Source organism: Hyalella azteca, unplaced genomic scaffold (genome assembly GCF_000764305.2).
Source record: "Hyalella azteca isolate HAZT.00-mixed unplaced genomic scaffold, Hazt_2.0.2 contig8858, whole genome shotgun sequence".
Classification (NCBI taxonomy): domain Eukaryota; kingdom Metazoa; phylum Arthropoda; class Malacostraca; order Amphipoda; family Hyalellidae; genus Hyalella; species Hyalella azteca.
The window spans coordinates 15690-35637 of NW_025938941.1; the positions used below are offsets into that span (position 1 = coordinate 15690).

Sequence of the window (19948 nt, forward strand, 5' to 3'; positions counted from 1 at the left end):
AACTCTGAATTTGTGACGAGGAAACTTGACCTAGCAATAAAATCTCTTCTCTTAGGAGAACTAAAACGTCGGGCCGGGCAAGTGAAGAACCTAGCGCGCTGGTGAGCTTCGCCTGCTAAAGAAATAGTTTTTTTTTAATATCTGTCTTTCTGATATAGAAATATTCCTCAATCATTCTCTATGATAATCGATTTTATTTATAGTCTGTTAAAACAGCTACAAGAATAGACCGTTTCTAAGCGACAACATAACTCTATCAAAGTCATCGTTCAGAGCCTATTCCTGCACTGGATTGTAAAAAATAAGCTTTTATACTCATCTTATATCTACGTTATATCATGCAACCAAGTAATTAAATTACCACAAAAAATAGGATTGTTTATTCGGAAAAGACAGTGCTATTCATGTTTAGGTTGATCTGTGATGCAATATTTCTCGACTTTTCCTTATCTAGCCAATGTTCGGAAGAATAAAGAAAAAGAAGATTTGAATTTATTAAACTCGCGGGACTCAACTCGATGATGCAGGAGAAATTAAAAGAATTGCAAGGAGTGTTATTTAATTTCAATTTTAAGTCAGAAAATAAACGTAGAGCCTGCATGGTGAACTTTGATTTTTGTGTCATTCGTTTACTTCTGTAACGATCTAAGGAAAATGAATCATTATTAAGACTATTTAACTTTGGCTATTGATCTTTACTATTTCACACCAAGCTATATATAATTCAATAGAGAGAAAAATCCTGTCAAATGTACCGATTATAACGCAAATAATGTGCTTATTTAAACGATATTCTGATCACAAAATCCTCGGTGGCATGGCAATGGCAAGCAATGGCCATTCACGTCCACTGCAGCTTATTTCTGGCAATTGACGATCATTGCCGTCGTGTACAGTTCCCTGGCATCTATTTATGCTGTTATCATGATCACCTCGGCTGCGAGATTCCACTAATTCAGATCAACTCTGAACCTAAACTGCGCAATGTACGTCATTTCGGTAATCCGGGTTTTGAGATACTGCGTTGTGCATGGAGGTTCTGTGTGTCGTGAAGATCTCTGGCTTATTCGATTGGAGCAAAATAAACAAATCAAAAGGCGAGTGCTGTTGCCTGAGTGCTTACTGGACGTCCATATGGCTAAAGAACTTGCTATAAACATGATATACTCGCTGGCTTTCCATTACTGTCAAAAGGTAGGAAGACGAAAAAATTGCTTTGGTGTTTCTACAAGCCTCATTTTAACGGGTGCTCAATTAATTCACAGGATTGATTTAGCCTCAAAAATCATGTAGAATTCCATATTTATAATTTAAAACTTTAAATTCACCCCAATTGTCTAGCCAACTCTGGTTATAACATGAAAATCGTTTTTCACTCTACGGTCTTAGCACCGAATATTTCATTAACTTTAATTTAGCTTCCAAATGTGCTCCCGTCTAAATTGAAATGTTTCAAAAGAAGCTAACAAAATATCCTCCCGAATTTATTCTTGAGGTAATATTTAATCATAAACATATGCATGAGAATTTGTCTTGATCGCTCAGCATGCCACTCTACAGGTGGCCAAGTTTGTCTTTTCATGATCTGCAAAGATTTTCTAACATAACTATTCTTGTTTGGGTCAATCTGTGATGCAATAATATTTCAACATTTTATAGTTTATATTATATCATTATAGTTTACAGTATCATTATATCGACATTCAACATATTGTCCGTATTTCGTGATATGATTTTAGTTCAGAAGAACGCTAATTTTTCAAGCGCCCTACAAAAATACGGCTGATCACCTATATGATTTTCGTCCAGTGAAGCAAAATTATGGTGCAAAGAATGTAGTTATCTACACACAGATCATCAATATTTTTATTGCGATATTTGTAATAGATTGATTAGCTGGCAGTGAAGCCCTCAGCACAAATGTTGAAACTATCAGGCAATTTACCGCAGTAGTTTATCTCCATTATGAAGATGAACGGAGCAGAGAAGTCATATTAAAGACCGCATTTCGTTTGCCATCATCCGGAGGGCAGAAACTGACTGCACTTGCCAAACTTCCCTCTCATTTATATACATATTCGCTACCGGGAATTCCTGACGTGAAGCCAGAGAGGAGGCTATCTCATTCGTCTCGCTCTGACTCAAGACACATTGGAAATGTCAAGATAAAAGAAGTTTCTTGATTTTCAAAGATTATTACTGTATTGTTTGGACTTCAATCTCATTCAAATTTCAGTTTTTGCACTGATGAGTAGAGACAAACGATGTAATTGTTAATTTCCCAGAAATGAATGTGAATTAAATATAATATATAATATAACAACTATTATGTATAAAAATCATAATATCTGTAATGATTTCTTGTAGAGTCTCGTTTAAAATATTTATCTTCTTATAATCCCGGTAAATGTCTTTTTTGCTAATTAAAAAAACCATTAAAAAATGTTTATTCTGTATTAATCAGCAATAAATTTCCTAGTATATATTACGAAACAATTGTTAAAGGTGAAAACAATCATTATTATTAAATAAAATTCTTCCTTTAAATTTTGAGAGTTAGTCGAGGTTATTCTAAGTTCTTCCTATCATACAATGAACACGTTATGATTAAAGAAGCTATCTCCTAATATGCAGGGCAAAAGACGGTTATTACTCTAGAACATCAATGCAAAAGCGTACTCTCATTAAGGGCTTATGGGTTCGCCATTTCCAATCATAGTTTTTTATGCATCAGTAATGGAGGGAGACATTTCAGCAAGGCAGGCTTGATTTTCCAGCGTGTAATTTCGCTTCAGAATATTTCAAATTTAGAAATGTCTTCAATCATCAAAGCGGGTTAAGTTAATTGAATGATAATAAGTGATTTTGTGAACAAATATTGTATTTTCAGTGTTACTTGCACTCAAGATGACTGCGTACTGCGAAGAGATGAGAATCGTTGAATAATCTCGACGAAGAGAAGTAAAAGATAAGTAGCTTCTTCATTGAAGAGTTTCTTTTTAGTTTTTTTTTTCCGGGATGATGCCATTTTTAATGACCCTCTAAGTAGTCCATTTGTTCTAAAAGCAGATCTCCATGTAATGACAATGCCAGGCTGATGTTCTTGAGTAATGAAGCTAAATAAAAATCTCTCGCATATCGCGCTCTTTCATGTTTTTTGTTAGCTTGGCAATGGCATGGTTCAGATTTTTTTTATGGTGTCAAATTCTGTCTGATTCATGTTTTGGGTATCAAAGAAAGATCTTATGAATCTGGTGTCAGTCTGCCTTGTTTACACGTCCTTGCAGTGTTTATATCAGGGAAAAATATCTTTAGAAATGGTTGATTCCAGTTATTCGAGGGAAAATAGAATTTAAACTGCCTAAAAAATATGCCTGGAAAATTTATTGCTGTAAATTATATCATGTGTCAGTGAGAGTGGTATCTCTGCAGAAACATTCCAGTCGGGTATTTTTATATTATACTTAGACGATTTACATGCGACAACGAAACTGTTAAATTAATTTCGATTTGCTGGAACAATCATCGGAGCCAACATTATGATATCAGTAACATGCCGGTGAACTCATCGTTGCTGGTGGAAGACAGCCATTCCTCATATATTTTTAGTTGGCGAGTGAAATGAATACCCCCGCGTAAATCATGTTCCCTCGTGTATTTACATTTAAGACGGCAAATGGAAAAAATGCTGATTTTCTAGAACGGAAATTTTATAATGAATTGAAATCAAGCTTCCTTTAATTAGCTATTCATTTGCCACTGTGAAAATGAGTCATGTTAGCAGAGATGGATAAATCACGGGATAGATGTCTAAATGGATAAATGCTCACAAAATATCTAATTTTTCTATGCAATAATGTTCTTAAAATGAGGGAAAGTGCATGGAAGTGTTTTTAAATTGTATCGAATAGGGAGTTAAACTTTTTGAAAAATGAGTGTAGGTAACATTCATAAATAAATTATTCAACAGCTAATTTTCAATGTACTCAATGCCTAATATATTGATATATTGCCAAGATTCCTGCCACCTTGTTAGGCAATAAACAGGAAGGTGTAATCCGAGACATAAGAAGAGGTTTCAAAGGAATCGAAAACATGACAGTCCTTTTCATAGAAGGATTTCAGTGATGTATATGTGTAAAGAATTTGACTGAATATACTACTCCCGTATACATAAGGTTGGGACCTTTTAGGTAGGAACAGAGTTAATGAGCTCAGACAAAATTCATTTTGAACCAAACTTGACCGAGATTGTTCAGCAATTTGGTATGTTATCATTTACTTATGTTATGATCCTTTTATTGCTTGTTAACCTTGGCTATTTTCTCTATATTGTTTATAATCTCGAATAACCTCAATAGGTGTTCAAATTGTTCATTCTTTGTTTTCAGAAACCGTTACAATCCACAACAATCCCCCGAACAAAGAGCCACATTCTTTACAATATGTTCTAAGTTCTTTTAATTTTATATTAAATATTTTATGATGATATACTGAAATCTCATGAGGGTCAGGACATAGCAATCAAAACGCGTTTTTTGCTCGTGATAAAAAGAAATGTTTTATTATAATTGCATAAGTAAAAAAATAATAAAAAACGTTTTAGTATGTATATTATGTATGAAATATTCATAACTTATTTTCTAAATTAAAACATTTGTTTTCTACTATGTAATCTTCGCATTCATAACCTGAATACGTTTTGACTGATATCAGTGTAAATTACTGTTAATACTAAATTGCTTCCATATACATTCTCCGGAATGAAATTTGGTTTGGAGAAACAGGCAACAAAAGCAATTATATTTAGTTTTATGCATTACGACGATGACTGACATTCTTATGGTATGAGCCTGAACGTGCGTACAGTTCTTGCGCGTGCCCAAAATTAACCTCAAGGCAGAAAATAATTGTTTTCTGGAAAGTTTTCTTATTCCAAAGGATCCTAGCCTGGCCTTGTGTTTACATAAACTTTATCATAATTTACGTAAACTCCCAAGTGCTAGGCTGGCGTAAAACCTCTCATAATAATTCAAGCGCGTATAGTGAAGAGCCTCCCATAATTCTTTGAGATGAATTTTTCACTTGACTGGTCAGGCGAAACGAAAACGAATGGCAGCATCTGAACGTTGCTCGCATTCTTGAGAGGCTGCTGGTTGTGCCACAAACATTGTAGGAATGTTTGTTAGAAGTCTGAAGTGCGATGTTCAATTTTGTATCATCTGTCTTCATATCACTATATGATCTTGAAGTTCAAGCTGCTATGAAGGACTCGCGTTTTCTGAGGAATTAATTTAGAAAAGTCTAGATCATGGTCAGTAAAAAACTTCCTTTACTTCTCCGCATCGCGATGTCATCAGGTAGCGTGAAATATAAACATTAATTATCATTTCTCCGTTTTCATGAGATTGCCTTGCACTTTCAGTAAATTTTCACTGTCGTTCAAGCCCGAAAAACTCGCTGCTTTTATTAATACATTCATTCGGTTCATGATTGCGATCACATAATGAGCACTATGCATACGCGTCTTCGAAATTTATTTGGTTGAGGAAAAAAAGTATTCAAATTTTCCACTTTTTACTTGACTTGACTTGAATTTTTTTCAGTGGCAAAATTTATTTAGGTAAAATTTAATGAACGTTGAGCAAACATGATTTTTGCAAACTTTCTATTGCTTTAAAGTCGAAATCCTTTTGTGAAAATCGCAAATGATGCGCGACCTGAGTCGAATTTAAGTAAATGTGTTCCCTTTCGGCATTGGAATATGGTATACGTGGGCGGCAGCTTGAATAGAATTGTTCCACGTTGTTAACTCCTCAGTCGCGGAAATTGTCCATTCTGTGCAGGACCGGATTTGAATTCGGAAGCATTATTTAGTGGAGTTGTTAATAAACGCAATGCCTACGAACATGACGCTTATTAGTTGACGTTTTTCAATTAATTATTTAAGGTAAAAGAACCTTTCCTGGCTTAACCTAACCTTAGTAAAATAGTAAAAAAGTGTCTGAAAATAATTTTTCACACCTCTAACCCTAATTCCCTAATTCTAACCCTAACCTAACGAGATTTTCGTTAATTAGCATGTCGCATAATAACGTTCATATTTTTTTTGTGTCGCACTATTAGCAAATACTAATCATAGATAAATTCTGCAAAATTGGTAAATTCCGAGACAGTAATTGTGCGACATTTTGTCACACAATATGCCGAAAATGTCGCGCTATTGTCGAAAGTATGAGCAACGTTTTGATCGAACAATTCAACGACACGGTTTTCGGGAACTGTTAAGGAACGGTTCGCACAATAACCATACATATCAATAATATATATTACCATTTATATATAGTATAGTAATTAATTGGGATAACATGGGTTAGTTTCATGCATATAACAAACAAATATTCAGACAGTAGGAGCCCTATCATCCATATAATCAAAGACAGAACCAGTTCTTTAGCCAAAAATTGCCATCATATTTTTCGGGTAGTTTTAGACTCTTACGTCGTAACTCCTCCATTTTCCGGAAGTTTGTGTGCCCGCTTACTTGCCGCGAGTGCTGGCGCTGCAATGCTGGAAGCTTTTAGGCTTCCATTAAGGATTGACAGGCGGCCTGATCGCATGACCAATACAGATTGTGGCGATTGTGTAACAATCTATTTAGGAATGGTCAACTGATGTTGGATGATCGTTCTCTTGGTCAAGCTGAAATTTCATTCCATAGATTAATAAAAAATTGTTTTTATTAATAATCATAATATCTCAAGTGGTGAACTGAGAGCTTAAGCAACGGGGATCCGGCTTCACAGTGATGCAGCGTCGTGGCAAAAACCAAAGCCTCATTGCCATAACTCACTGTGATGCATATGCTGCTGCTTTATAGTAGCTAACCTTATATGACATCCTCCTTTATATTCTAACACTGAGATGTTGGAATATAAATAGTTTTCACTTTAGTATTTATTGAGTACGGTGTGATAAAAGAAGACACTGGTTTCACAGGTGTCAAACCAGAATACCATAATGCTATGAAATGAGAATAGTCTCAACAGGGATGTAGCTTAACCATACGGTGGTGTTATAAAACGGGTACTTCGGCATCCCTGATGACAAAATACTATACTGTGGTGTCATGTATTTCGTACATATGCACTATTAAAAATGGAAGTAGCAATATCTTATCAACTATAAGCAATAACTTGTTGAAATCGAATCAAGTAAAAGTTAAAAAAAAATAGCGGCTTCAGCGTTTATTAGGCCGTAGGCCTGTCGCCGATTCTGAACATCGCAGAACATGCGCAGCATTTTGCGGTCTCGAACTCGCAACTCACTGCTTCAATTCTGCTTTGCTTAACCGCCCGGCCTCCTTGCCGATTCTGACCAGAAACTGGCGCACAGAGCTGGGATCGAACCCTCGCCTCTCTGCTCCAATCTTGGTACTCTGAACTTTAACCACTAGGCCACCCTGCCTTTTTAACCACTAGGCCACCCTGCCTTTAGAGGGTGGCCTAGAGTATTTCCCGAATACCTTTTCGTACCTACATTTAAATATTATCAATATATTATAGTTTTGTTATTGTATGTAATAATTTGTTCAACCGCGATACTCTCTTTCACTTTGAAACAGCTAAAAAATGGGTAAATATACGTGGAGTTGTGCGTCCATACAAGTGGAGGAGGATGGGGCGGCGCCAGCAGCCAGCAGGTGAGCAGCAGGCGAGACCCCGCGTGGAGGTAGACTTCGTGTGGGCCCGCTATGTGGGCCCGACCCTCTGGCACCACCAGAGTTCATACCAAGAAAATAAGAACGAATTGCACGAAATTTATTCTTCGTTATAAGTTAGTGTGTGAGATGCTGGAGATTTTATGAATGAGCATCTTCAGTGCCAATGGAATGGGTGCAATAAAGACAATTTAACACATGATTATTCTCCATGCCATTTTCTACGGATGTACTCGCAAATTGCCAAATGTATGAATAGGCGTTAAATATATAGATATGATGCCCGCAAGCTTCAAAAGAAAAGGATTCAATTGGAATTAAAATTAATTGAATTGAGTGCACGTTCTGTAATGAGTGAGAAGTCGCAAGGTCAGATAACAGATTAAGTTACTCATAAAAAAACGTTAACGCCATAGAGGCAAACTAAAAGAGATGCTTGAAATGAGGTACATGTATATTGTACCTCGGCTTCCAAATTCACAAAAAAAACTTCGGAAAATGAGCATTTGCCAACGTGTACAAGTTATTGTATTGAATCGGCTTTAGGCTTAGAATTTTAGTCGAGAATTTTGAATTGGTGTGTATAGGATTAATTAAGTTAATCTCCTACTGGCATTTTACACGATCTTACAGAAAAATTTTATCCCTTACTACCAGTTTGAAAATTAATGAGCTATTATGCTTCCGCAAGATCTTTAAAATGAAATAAAATGCACCGAAGCATTTGGAAAAATGATACATTACTGATTTTAGTAATGGCATCGACTACTCATGCTAATTTTTACAGAGTTTAATCAAATTTCCTTCCACATTTCCTTCCACATTTGGTTTCTAGAATAACTATGGAACAAATGGAAACAAGGGAGAGGAGGAAAACACTTTCACACAATTCTCAACAACGAAGTTTAGCCTGACAGGGTGGAATACCTTGGTGGAGTAATTACTACAGAAGAAATAAAAACAAAGCGAATGCTGAAAACGCGTTCACAATATTCTCACCAACAACGTGAAGCCTGAAATGGAGGAATAGCTTAATGGGTAAATTAAAATAGAGCAAACGAAAATAAGGCGAGGGATGAAAACATTTTCAAACAATACTCACCGACGACGTGAAGCCTGACAGGGTGGAATATCTTTGGCCTGGTGTTGACCTGACACTGGTAGACTCCTTCGTCCGCTTGTGTGACGTCACTCAAGTGAAGATCCCATACGGCGGCTGCACCTTTATTGTAGCCTTCCACCTGACCGACGTGTGCAGAAAAAGTTGAGCTAACTTTTGCCCGGGCAATTCATGTAACTTTGTAACTTTGTGAAAAGTTGTATGGGTTTACGGAGCCCAGCGTTTACTAGACTAAAGTGGAGTTCTATGCTAAGTTTCCGAAGCAAAAGTTTGGCCTAGCTTGGCAATAAGAAATTTTCCCTTATGGATGGATTATTAAAAATTGAGATATTAAAGGCCTCAGGCATTTACTAAAAATTCATTTACTAAAAATTTAAACAAAAAAGACCTGAGGCTGCTGCATAGATATTTAAATTAAAAATTAATAACTGCTTTGCGTTACACCGTGTTGACTTGTTTCCAGATTTTCGAACCACATTTATAACGGAATTCTACGATAAAGATGTTGGCAATGAGAAATATTGTTTGTCGTTACTACTGTTCCAACTTACGGAGAACCGTTTGTCGGTGGTGAACGTGATGGCATTAGTGGTGAGAACCTGAAGATCGTTTTGACGAATCCATGAAACCTGGGATGAAAAAAAATTTATGAGCACCACATTGAGATTATAAGGCGATTAGAACAGCGAGAGAAAAGAATATCATATAATTTTTCATTATTTATCTGAAGTAGAAAATAGTGCTCCAAATATAAAAAGATGGCAACTATGAGAAAAAGTATTTGCAAATTTCTTCAGTTTATTGTTTTATTAGGCTGACATGAAAACTTAACTGATGATCATTGCCCTGACAATTTCAATTTTCAATAATCAAATCCCTTACAATGAGCAACGCGAGCATCATGATTTACTTGGCAGCCATGTCAGGATTAACGACGTGCCTCCTGAGTATCAGTAACAGCTTGATATTTTTACTCACAGGCCTGCCGCTGAGGTTGGCAACGCATCACGGTCCGGAGCGTCACTGACACGTTGATATTACTCACAGATCTGCCCGAAGGTAGGTGATCATCCATGGCCCGGAACATCACGGTCACGTTGTTATGACTCACAGATCTGCCCCTGAGGTTAGCAACCCTGCACGGCAGGACGGCACGGCCCCGGAGCGTCACGGTCACGTTGGTGCTGAGGTCGGGCAGGAACTCCGGACCGCGTGACCCCGAGAACTGTGCGGCCATCGCCCATCTGCTGTGCTCCCAGTCCGTTTCTTCCTTCCAGTCGCCTGCTGCGAGGGACACTGAAACTATCACTCATCAACTTCTAGATCATTGCATAAATTGGCGTTTATGAAAGTTCGTGACTTCAATTTGGAGGTGATTTCTTCTATTGTTGACGCCTCGTACATTGTTCACTTCTCCTCACTTCTTATCTCGTCAATGTTTTCATTAATGAAGTGAGGCTCCTCAAATGACGACGCTTTGTAAATCACATTAACCCACTCTTCCGCCTAAAATGTATTTCTATTTTCTTATGACTTACTACTTGAGTCTATTTCTCAATTAATGACGTGTTGTGAATATTATTTCTTTGCCGTTCTACCTAACTATTCTCCGCAAATATTCATGTGTTCTTTCTTAATTAATGGTGTCTAGTAAAATTCATCATATCGCTTCATTACCTTATAAGTCTATGCATTCATTAATGAGGTGCACCCGCTATACTCAATGACTTACCGCATGAATATCATTACCGCAATATTCAAACAGACAAGTCATTGCATTTAAAGTTGATTTTATACTCAATTAATGATGCCCATATAATTTCATCACTTTATCTATGTGATAATTTATAGTAATATTATTTGCTTAAAAAGTGTTTGCTGTCTCTTACAGAGTGATTCACTAAATTTTCAAGATTTAAAAACTCAATAAAAAAGTACTAGTAGGAATACCATTACAGTATACATTTTGTTGAAAAAGACATTACCTGAATTTTTCTATCTCTTAGTTTTAAAGATGACATCGGACAAATAACGGACAATGCATTGTCAATGCATTTAGTTAGTCGGTTTTTAAAGTTCCGTTAAACTGAATGCGTAGACAATGTGGGCCGTCATTTGTCCGATGTCATCTCTAAAACTATCTGATACATAAAATCAGGTAATGTCTTTTTTCATTTATATTATGATGATATCGTTAGTAGTTTTTCTTTCATCGAGATTTCGAATTAGGAAGTTTCGGAGAATCACCATGTATAAATGTTTAAAAGATGGGGGTCACTATAGTCAATGTAAGTCAAATTATAGACTATTTGAACCACCATTTGATTTATGATACAAATCGATGGAATGTCATGTCATTTCCTGTTGACTGCATTATTTATAGATCTCTGCTGTGATCGGGTACAATTTCCTAAACGTATTCATCGTCTCTGAAGAAATTTACAATTTTAATTAAGAGATTTAATTTATTAACCAAACTATTTGGAACAATACCACTATTCTCTTAGAAGTTGTATCTACCTGTACACGTTGAATTTGCCATAAGGAATGACTATTGTGATAATTATTGTTGGTTACTGGTGCAGTCGCTTGGATCGTTATATAGTTGATTCCACATTCAAAACTTTGACTTTTTTATTATAAATATGTATGAACAAGGCCCGAATGAGGAAAAATGGAATTTTCCACTTAATTTTTTCACTTAACTCAATACTTTGAACATGAATGTGAATTTATTTCAATATCTCTGAAAGCAGCTGAAAGAAAGAAATATTTCTCTATGACTTCTATGAAACAACTCTGCACTGCATTGGGCTTGGCCAACAATTCTATGGAATCAATCATTGGTGCAGCAAAGCTGTGGCAGGATTGCCTAACTTCTTTGATCTACAAGTTACATTTCCTTGGAGCTCGAGCACGGCGGCGGCAGAACCACCACCAGCCTAGCTATCAAACTAGACTTAGTTGAAGACGTCCTGTGTTTCCTCGCAATAAAGAAGTTTAAATAATAAATATTAGTTAGGAACATCTACTCATATGAAATCACAAGTATCTGAATAATGGTATCATTAATAAAGTGGGTGGTTTAAACATAAATAAAGTGCTGTCCGAATTTCAGAGCATATATCATACGTGACCGTGGTAAGTGATTGATAATATATTTAATTCACCAACTAACAAATATCGTCTGAAAATTTTACTGTACAGAGATGCAGATTAGACGATGAAACCCATTCGCATCCAACTGAAACGATGTTCGAAATACGAGCTTACTTTTTGTCAATGGGTGGGAACTAATCTATTCCGGTTATATTTGAAATCCCTACAGATTACATACTTCGCTCACTAACCTTCGTCTGCATCCGTTGGGCGTAGAAGACTTATTCCTTTCACAAGAACTACTAGGAAAAGGTTATGACATGTCATTATTTAGATATATTTAGGTTTACAATATCACTCATGAGCATGGAATGACACAATTTAATTTAATTTTTCTCGACGAATATCTGCACAAAAAAAAATTAGGATTAGTGTTGTATTGAAATTTTTTCGACTGGCATTAATGTCAAATTATAATTTCAGACTATACACTGTTATAAAAAATTTCATGAGCGAATGCAATGTTTACGTGACTATTATATATAACATTTTACAATGAGTGAAGAGGTAAATTTTCCGCTCTCAATAAATGATTTTGACTTTGTTCTTTTAACCTAAAAAAATGGTTGTGCCCTTTGAGCCTTTGATTTTTATGCATGGAAAAATGGTTACTATTGAAAAAATTTTGCCGCTGCAGATAACGTGATTCCCTGATAGACGGATCCATTTCCAAATTAGCGAATATTGTTAACTAAAATATTTCAATGCAAATATGGCTCTAATATCGCTCCGTATCTGCCGTTCCTTCCATATTGACAAATACATAAAAATGTATGGTCTGCCAGATATTCAATTACCGCTGCGCGCATTGTGGATAACTCGCACGAGGAATTTAAGCGGAAAAATTATTTTTGTCTCCACAACACTTGTGGATGAAAATCGGGAGCCATTTCTTTTCAATTTGATATTGATATTGTTGATAATGTTACTCTTTTATTGCAGTGTAGCGAAATTTATCACGAAGAGATATGAATCTAAATATAGTAAAATTTCAAAACTTATTGTTTGCGAGAAACGATGTAGAATATTGCTTGAACTTCGAAAATATTACCAAAGATTTATGTAGCCCATTCTCACTCGGCAGGGTTCAAGCTGCAAATAAGTTTCCATTTTTGAAACGATCGTATTACAAGAAAAGTTGCAATTTAGCCGCAAAATCACCACATAACACTTTTCACCTATAAGCGATAAATTCAAATCCTATCAAGAGGCGGAATCACTCAATGCAACTCACGATTGAAAACTTTCAGCCCACCTAGCAATCACTTTTGGCAAGGCCTCAGCGATCTCTTTCAAAAGTTGGGGCACCAGAAGCGTTTTAGTCAGTTTTCAGATGGACTTGAACACGAGCATTTTATTTCCGTTGCCAAGTTGCATCAAGCATTTCGATTGGATGCCGCCTGATAAGCTCAGTCATCGCTGGCCCGTAACGTGGTTTGCGTGATAGCCCGGCCTAAGCACTTCAGAAGCCGTCTAAAGTTTCAAGAGTTTCGTTAGATCCATTACACTGGCCGTCAGACTCTCATGAGCCGCGCGTAGGACGTCCATTTAACTACATAACGATATCCAGTCTTCTAGAAACTATGCGCATTTCAGACCTCTCTTGGGAAAACTGTTCACATCCGATTCGAGCCTCAGATTTTTAGATGGTAGCACTAAAAATTAATTCATAAAATTCAGCATTAAATCATTCAACGTGGTTAGCTTACGCCTTCATACACGATGTTCAATGACTGGTGAATATTATAACACAATTCATTTTCTACCGTGCATCCATGAATAATAGTGAAACAAAATATTTTGCTATTACCAAAACAACCTATTTTTTCATCAAGAATTAAGAGCACCATTTAAATTATTTGTAGATACATATGGTTTTATGATCTCCGGTCAACGTTGGTTTATAGGTAGATCTATGAATTCTTCTTTTCATCCACTGGAAAACTCCACAGTTCTGACTCTGAACAAAAAACTTTTTCCAAGCATTTCTTTAGTTGTGCGTTTTCCTAGACCGACAGATGAAGGCAATAGATTGTAGTTTAGGGTATCCATGAACATCCGTTTCCGAGTTGCGATGGTCTCTAAACTGGTCATTATTGATAGAAGTAAGTTGTGGTGGCCCGTAACAACACACGGAGTTTGTTTCAATTTAGCTGCATTGCTTGCAGTCAGAACGAAAGTAGTTCATTAAACCACAAGACATTGATAAACATCAATGCCGCTAATGGTAACTTATTAACTTTAGTAAAAATTTCAAATTATTAGACAATCATATTCATTAAATTGTTAAATGTTTATTTGCAATTTATGGGGGTGTGACCGGACGTTCCCTACGTTAGCTCCGACAGATGGCCGCCCAAAGTTTGAACGTCGGCTTATTATATTATTAAATTATTATAGCTTATTAAAAAGTTATTTAAAATGATTGGCAATACAAGCACCACTTTCCAGTTCACCACTGCAGTTTAAAAAACTTTAATTCCAATAGAAATATGGCACTTTAAAATGGGCATTCTACAGCTACAATTAAAAGAGGCACAAAGGTTGGCAAATAATACTTCGCTCAGAGGGCACACGGTGAGGCTATAAGCAGTTAATACAAGATCGGCATTTAATAGATATAGCGGCATTTAGCAGAGATCAGAGCTGCAACCCCGCTGATCGGCTAGCAGGACTGTCTCTCTTCTGAAAGGAATATCGCCTTCGTCACCTCTCTCTTTGCGACAAATCTTCCCTGAAATGGTTGAAAGTCTAAATTATCCAACCAGCTTTGCTGATAATTCATACTTGTATTATTTATCTCTAAGCTTAAATAAAATGAAATCAGTAAAAATGGTATAAAAAGACCAAGAACAATTTCCATTCGTTCACAGAGGACTTCCGAAATTGTACCGTGAAGGCTCTTTTTTATTGCTCTATAAACAATTGTAAAGCGACGCCAATCACGCGGCGCTGCAATCTTCCAATTGTCGAAATAGGTTCTATCCGACCCGTTCACATTTTATACCGCCTATCCATTTATTGTTACAACCTGATATAATTCTCATCCAAGACTATAATTCTTATACATCTCTTACTTGAAAAAAAGTATTAATGATCAAATTGAATCTCTAAGAGGCATTTGAATTATACTGAATTACATAATATAGTGCATTATGGCTCAAGTTGAATAGTTCTGACAGGGATATGGCTAATGACTTGATCATTGCCGGCATAAAAAGACAAAAAAATATCTGTTTATGAATGGACAGCGATTTCTGGGGTGAGCGACCCGCTACTCTCGTCCTACGTACAGATCGCTGAGTAAACTCGAACCGAACTGTAAACTCGTTTTTTTTGTGGTTTTCTATTTAATGTGTACGGCAGATAATTTCATTCATGTACACTGAAAAATAGTGTAGCAAATTTATGAGTAAATTGAAAAAGAAATTATCATAAGCGTCCGATAAATGTTTTTCTATGATATATAAAAACATGATTCAAAATTTTATATGCTTCAAACTTTATATATTTAAATTTTAGCTATCTCAAATGCGCTAGTTATTCCAAGTTAGAGAATTTTATTTTTTTAATTATTTACGAGACAGAAAACTCATGTGGAAAATGAGGATGTGGACTCATGTCATGTGGAGGAAGAGGATGCACTGTATGCTGAACTGCTCAGTTCTCTGGCATGGATGCACTCGAAAACTTCATGCAAAAGCTTCATACGGATTGAGTTCACTCGAGAGGACGACAAGCCTTGGTCCTGAGCATTGCCTCTGACGTGCGGCAAACAGATGGAAATTGCTGCGACGGATCACTAGGAAAGAGACTCTCCGAACGCGGCACTCGCAAATGTTTGCCGGAGATTTTTAGCTGCATCTGAGCTATGAAGTCATGTTGGCCGGCAAGCTCAAAAGAAACCTTAAAACTCAGAGAAAATATCTATTGAACGATGTAAATGCATGTCTTACAAATTAGTCATTAATTCGTAGACATGTTACGCTCGTTTAGCTCGAGGTAACCATGCATGCATATATACTGGGAATTTACGCTTCTTAATTACTGGTGCATCTCACCCGTTCAATTATACTTATTATTGATCACCGTTTCTGGCAGGTGATCAATATTTGAATCCATTTATTATAGTCCGTGATTGGAAATTTTGAAGTTGATTAAGTTTTCGAGGTAGAGCAATGAATGTTCTTGAGTCTCAGATTTTAAATTCAGATCGAGTAATTTTATCAAGCATGCTTGAACTAAGATAGTCACCAGACAGAAACATGTGTCATTGAAACTCAAATCGAGGAATGTTGACACGTAATTACAATTTTTAATTTGCATATTTTGCTCTTAAGATAGTTTACCTGATAAACTCTCACTACCAAAGAATACATAATTTTCTTGATATGCTTCAATTTCGTCAAAAGGATTCAGGAAAGCTTGACTCAGTTGAATTAGAAGAAATTTGTTCATGATTCTCTCACTATTCTAAAACTTGTAAGTACTGAAATGAATGTTTGTTGTTGGAGTTGAACAAATTTAACATTTATCAAACAAATCGGCAACACATAAATAAAACGACGTTGCAAATAAACGTATAAATAAAACGACGTTACTCGAGCCTGGCTGAGTATTTTCCTTAAATCCGATCATCTCTATTTGCCTGACATTATTCAACAGGTTAAATTCGAGTGAAAATACAACACTGTCGAGAAATGCAATTTTACTGGGGCCTGGAGAACCCCTGATCGAAGTCGTCGGGTATTATTTTTCTGCGGCGTCAAAGCTGCAGACATGTGATAGCTGCAATGTTTCTTGACGGCCGGAAATCTAACATTTTTTAAAAATCGATGTTGTAAATATAACGGAATGATGTATGATCATAAAATTAATTTTTATTGCTAAATAAACGATTTAACTAAAAGTATTATTTAATCTTGACGAATCCTATAAGCGATAAGATGATATTTCTGCCACATTTAATAGTTGTATTTGAAAAATTTGTTCAAATTATGATCTTGCCAGTGTCAAGTTTTGGTTAACTGTTGTATTTTTCAAGAAGCTTGAGACTTGATGCCATTAACAGAGATAAGAATTTCTTCGTCATCGTTGGGAAAAGTGTTATTACCCGAATATTAATTGTCAAAATCGCCTCGAATGTCTTTATTTTTACAAAGGTGCATAAAACTCGATAGTATGATTAATTGTAAGATAAGCATTAAGTAAAACTAAAATATGATTGCTCCAGTTATTTCATTTTTATTTACACCACAAAATTTTCACAACATGAAAAAGTTCAAAACTAACGCTGCGCTGTCTTCTTATCCGTAGGATTTGGGAAGACTTGTTGAGAAGCGATACATATTTTTAATACTTGCATGCGAGAATATGGATTGAATTCACGTTCACATCTTTAGGTTTATTCGTGGAATGGTTTAGATAGATAACGGTACTTCTATCGTAAAATGATTAATTATTTAGGCTATCACTGGTTAATGGTCACTAGAAAAGAAACACGTTTTCGGTGCATGATTACACCCGATGTGCTTCCTACACTTAAAATCGAAATTTTACGGAAGCCCAGGAGTTCAAATTGCAGAAGATGTTAGCTTATAATAACTCTGGCATTGCATTAAAACTACTACTTGATACTTCACGCAATGCAAACAATTTTTACTTCGATATGTCTAGAAAAAGAGTTCAAATATGCGATGACAGATGTAACATTGAAATATACTGTACAGCGCAACATGGGGCAGCGCCCCCCTCCCCTCCTTTTCAGACTAAATTTCTGATGAAGTTTTAATTGATACGAGGTGGCGCATTGTTTTGTGTGAAGGTACAACTGAGGGATGTATGTTGAGGGATGTATGTTGTGAATTAGACGCCTATAGAGTTATTCAGTTTTTAATGAAACACTATTTTGTAATAAGTGACAAAAATGGGCCCATTACCCCACCCCTGGGGCAATGGGCCCATGGGCTTGGAGCAAGGCGCCCACCCTTGAATCCTTTACCAAAATTGCATATTTTTCGTTTACAAATATTAAAACAACACATTACAGTTAAAAATCAGAAGACTGTAATAAAATAGATGACATTCATTCATTTATTAACAGCTCAAAAAATCATAAACTTAACTTGAAAAAATATACTCTTGGCTTAAAAAATCTATCACTGACGTGAAGAAAAATATTTCATTGACATAGAAAGATATATCCTTGACTTAAAAAATATATCCTTGCGATAAAAAATTCGTCCTTGACATGAAAAAATGTATCCTTGACTAGAAAAAATATATTTAGTTGATCAGAAAAAACTTCGTTCCAGTTTCGTCTATAATCCAGATATTACATGCAGAGAATTCGTACCTAATCGTGATTTCAGCCAACGCCATAAAAACTCATCAACTTTTGGCTCATTGGTGTTGACTGAAATCAACTTTTGGCAAGGATCAATATTAATAACTCGATAAGGGGTCACAATTACCCATAACTACAATAAAAAATAAACCTGTTGCCTTGAAGCGGCAAATAAAAAAATTATGCAACATGAAGTGTAATTTGTAATTCAAAAAGCTAGTCATAGTTTTGAAAAGGTCATTGAGACAAATCAAATGATGCATAACACAAGACTTCACTATGGGCGCTTTGCCCCGTGACACGCGTGGGTCCGTTGCCCCACTATGTATCATTTCAATTTATATACGTGTAAACATTTCACTTTAAAAGCTAATAGTCTAAACTCGATCTTAAAATTATCCCTATAAATATTACTTTCAAAATATAATTCACATTAATTTCAAAAGCGTCATCTACAGTAAACGAAAACAGTTTTATTTAGCAGCAAAAAAAAAATTATCTGGGCTAAAACAGTTATTCACTAATAACTTAATAACGCAAACACTTAGCAAAACACTTAGCAATCCGTACGTACACTTCATCCCAGTGAAACTGTCGACCGGCGGTAGAGAACACGGACCAATATCTGCCATACTTAGCGAGAAACCCGCTATATATGGGCCCGTGACCCGCAGTGGGCTCGCTGCCCCATGTTACCCTATAATCAACTTATTGAACCACATTAATTAGAGCGGCTCAAACATGTATTGAAAACATTTAAAAATCTATATTATTGTGACACAACAATTTATTTTCAAACACTAGTTCATCAGTTAACAAGAAAAATGTCATAGCTCCAACTTCTAGACGAGTTATTGCAGCAAAACTGGAAAAAACAACACAAGAGCTCAAAATATACACTATGATTGCATAGCGGATAGATTTCATTTCCATTCTGTTCAGAAGTATGGCGGTGTGGTTCAATCAAACTGAATTGTTTATAACGCATTTTTCATTCACTTAATGGCGCTACACATTTTGTTGCTTTTTGCAACCAATTTTACATGTTTTCCAAATAAGCCATTGTTCAGTTATCTATAATATTTTCGCATTCAACATGTTAAAAATTTCTATCACTTTCCTGCTTCTAAAATATCGCAGAATGCTTACGACTTTGGTCGAAAATGACACGTCACATTTTAACTAGCCCTCTACATGTGTCCGTCTCGACAAGAAAAGACAAACCAAAAATATTCCGGGAGCGTTGCATTTGACCGTAGGAATGGAATGGTGGGATACATGAGAGATGCTTTTTTTCTACAAACGCAAACTGCAGTTCTGCTCCCAAGTATTTTAAATTTTATCCAGCAATTACGCGAACAAACTTCAGAAAATACTGACGCCTCTTAGAAAATCTGGCTGGCCCATTTTAATCAGTCTTCAACAAGTCTCGTTTAGGGAATCATTACAGAGCAAGACACGTTAATTTCTGATCTTGAGCGACAAAGGTTCTTGACCTTTTTTTTCCTCCTGTGAATCTTGATAAGTATTATAGAAAGAAAAAATCAACCACATTTTGATCATTGCTAAATTCTGGCATGCAAAATTGTTGCATAATTTTGAG

General features: G+C 35.9%; 1 protein-coding gene across 1 annotated transcript; it reads right to left on the reverse strand.

Annotated features, from left to right (window-relative positions):
• Positions 1-7614: 7614 nt before the first annotated feature.
• On the reverse strand, positions 7615-12321 carry LOC108672441 (the record flags this gene model as incomplete). The annotated part of the gene is made up of 5 exons (XM_018160106.2): positions 12191-12321; positions 9952-10124; positions 9392-9469; positions 8823-8961; positions 7615-7769 (listed from the first exon to the last, which is right to left on the reverse strand). Coding segments are annotated over exons 1-5 (621 nt in total), but the record flags the coding sequence as incomplete, so codon positions are not given.
• Positions 12322-19948: the final 7627 nt, after the last annotated feature.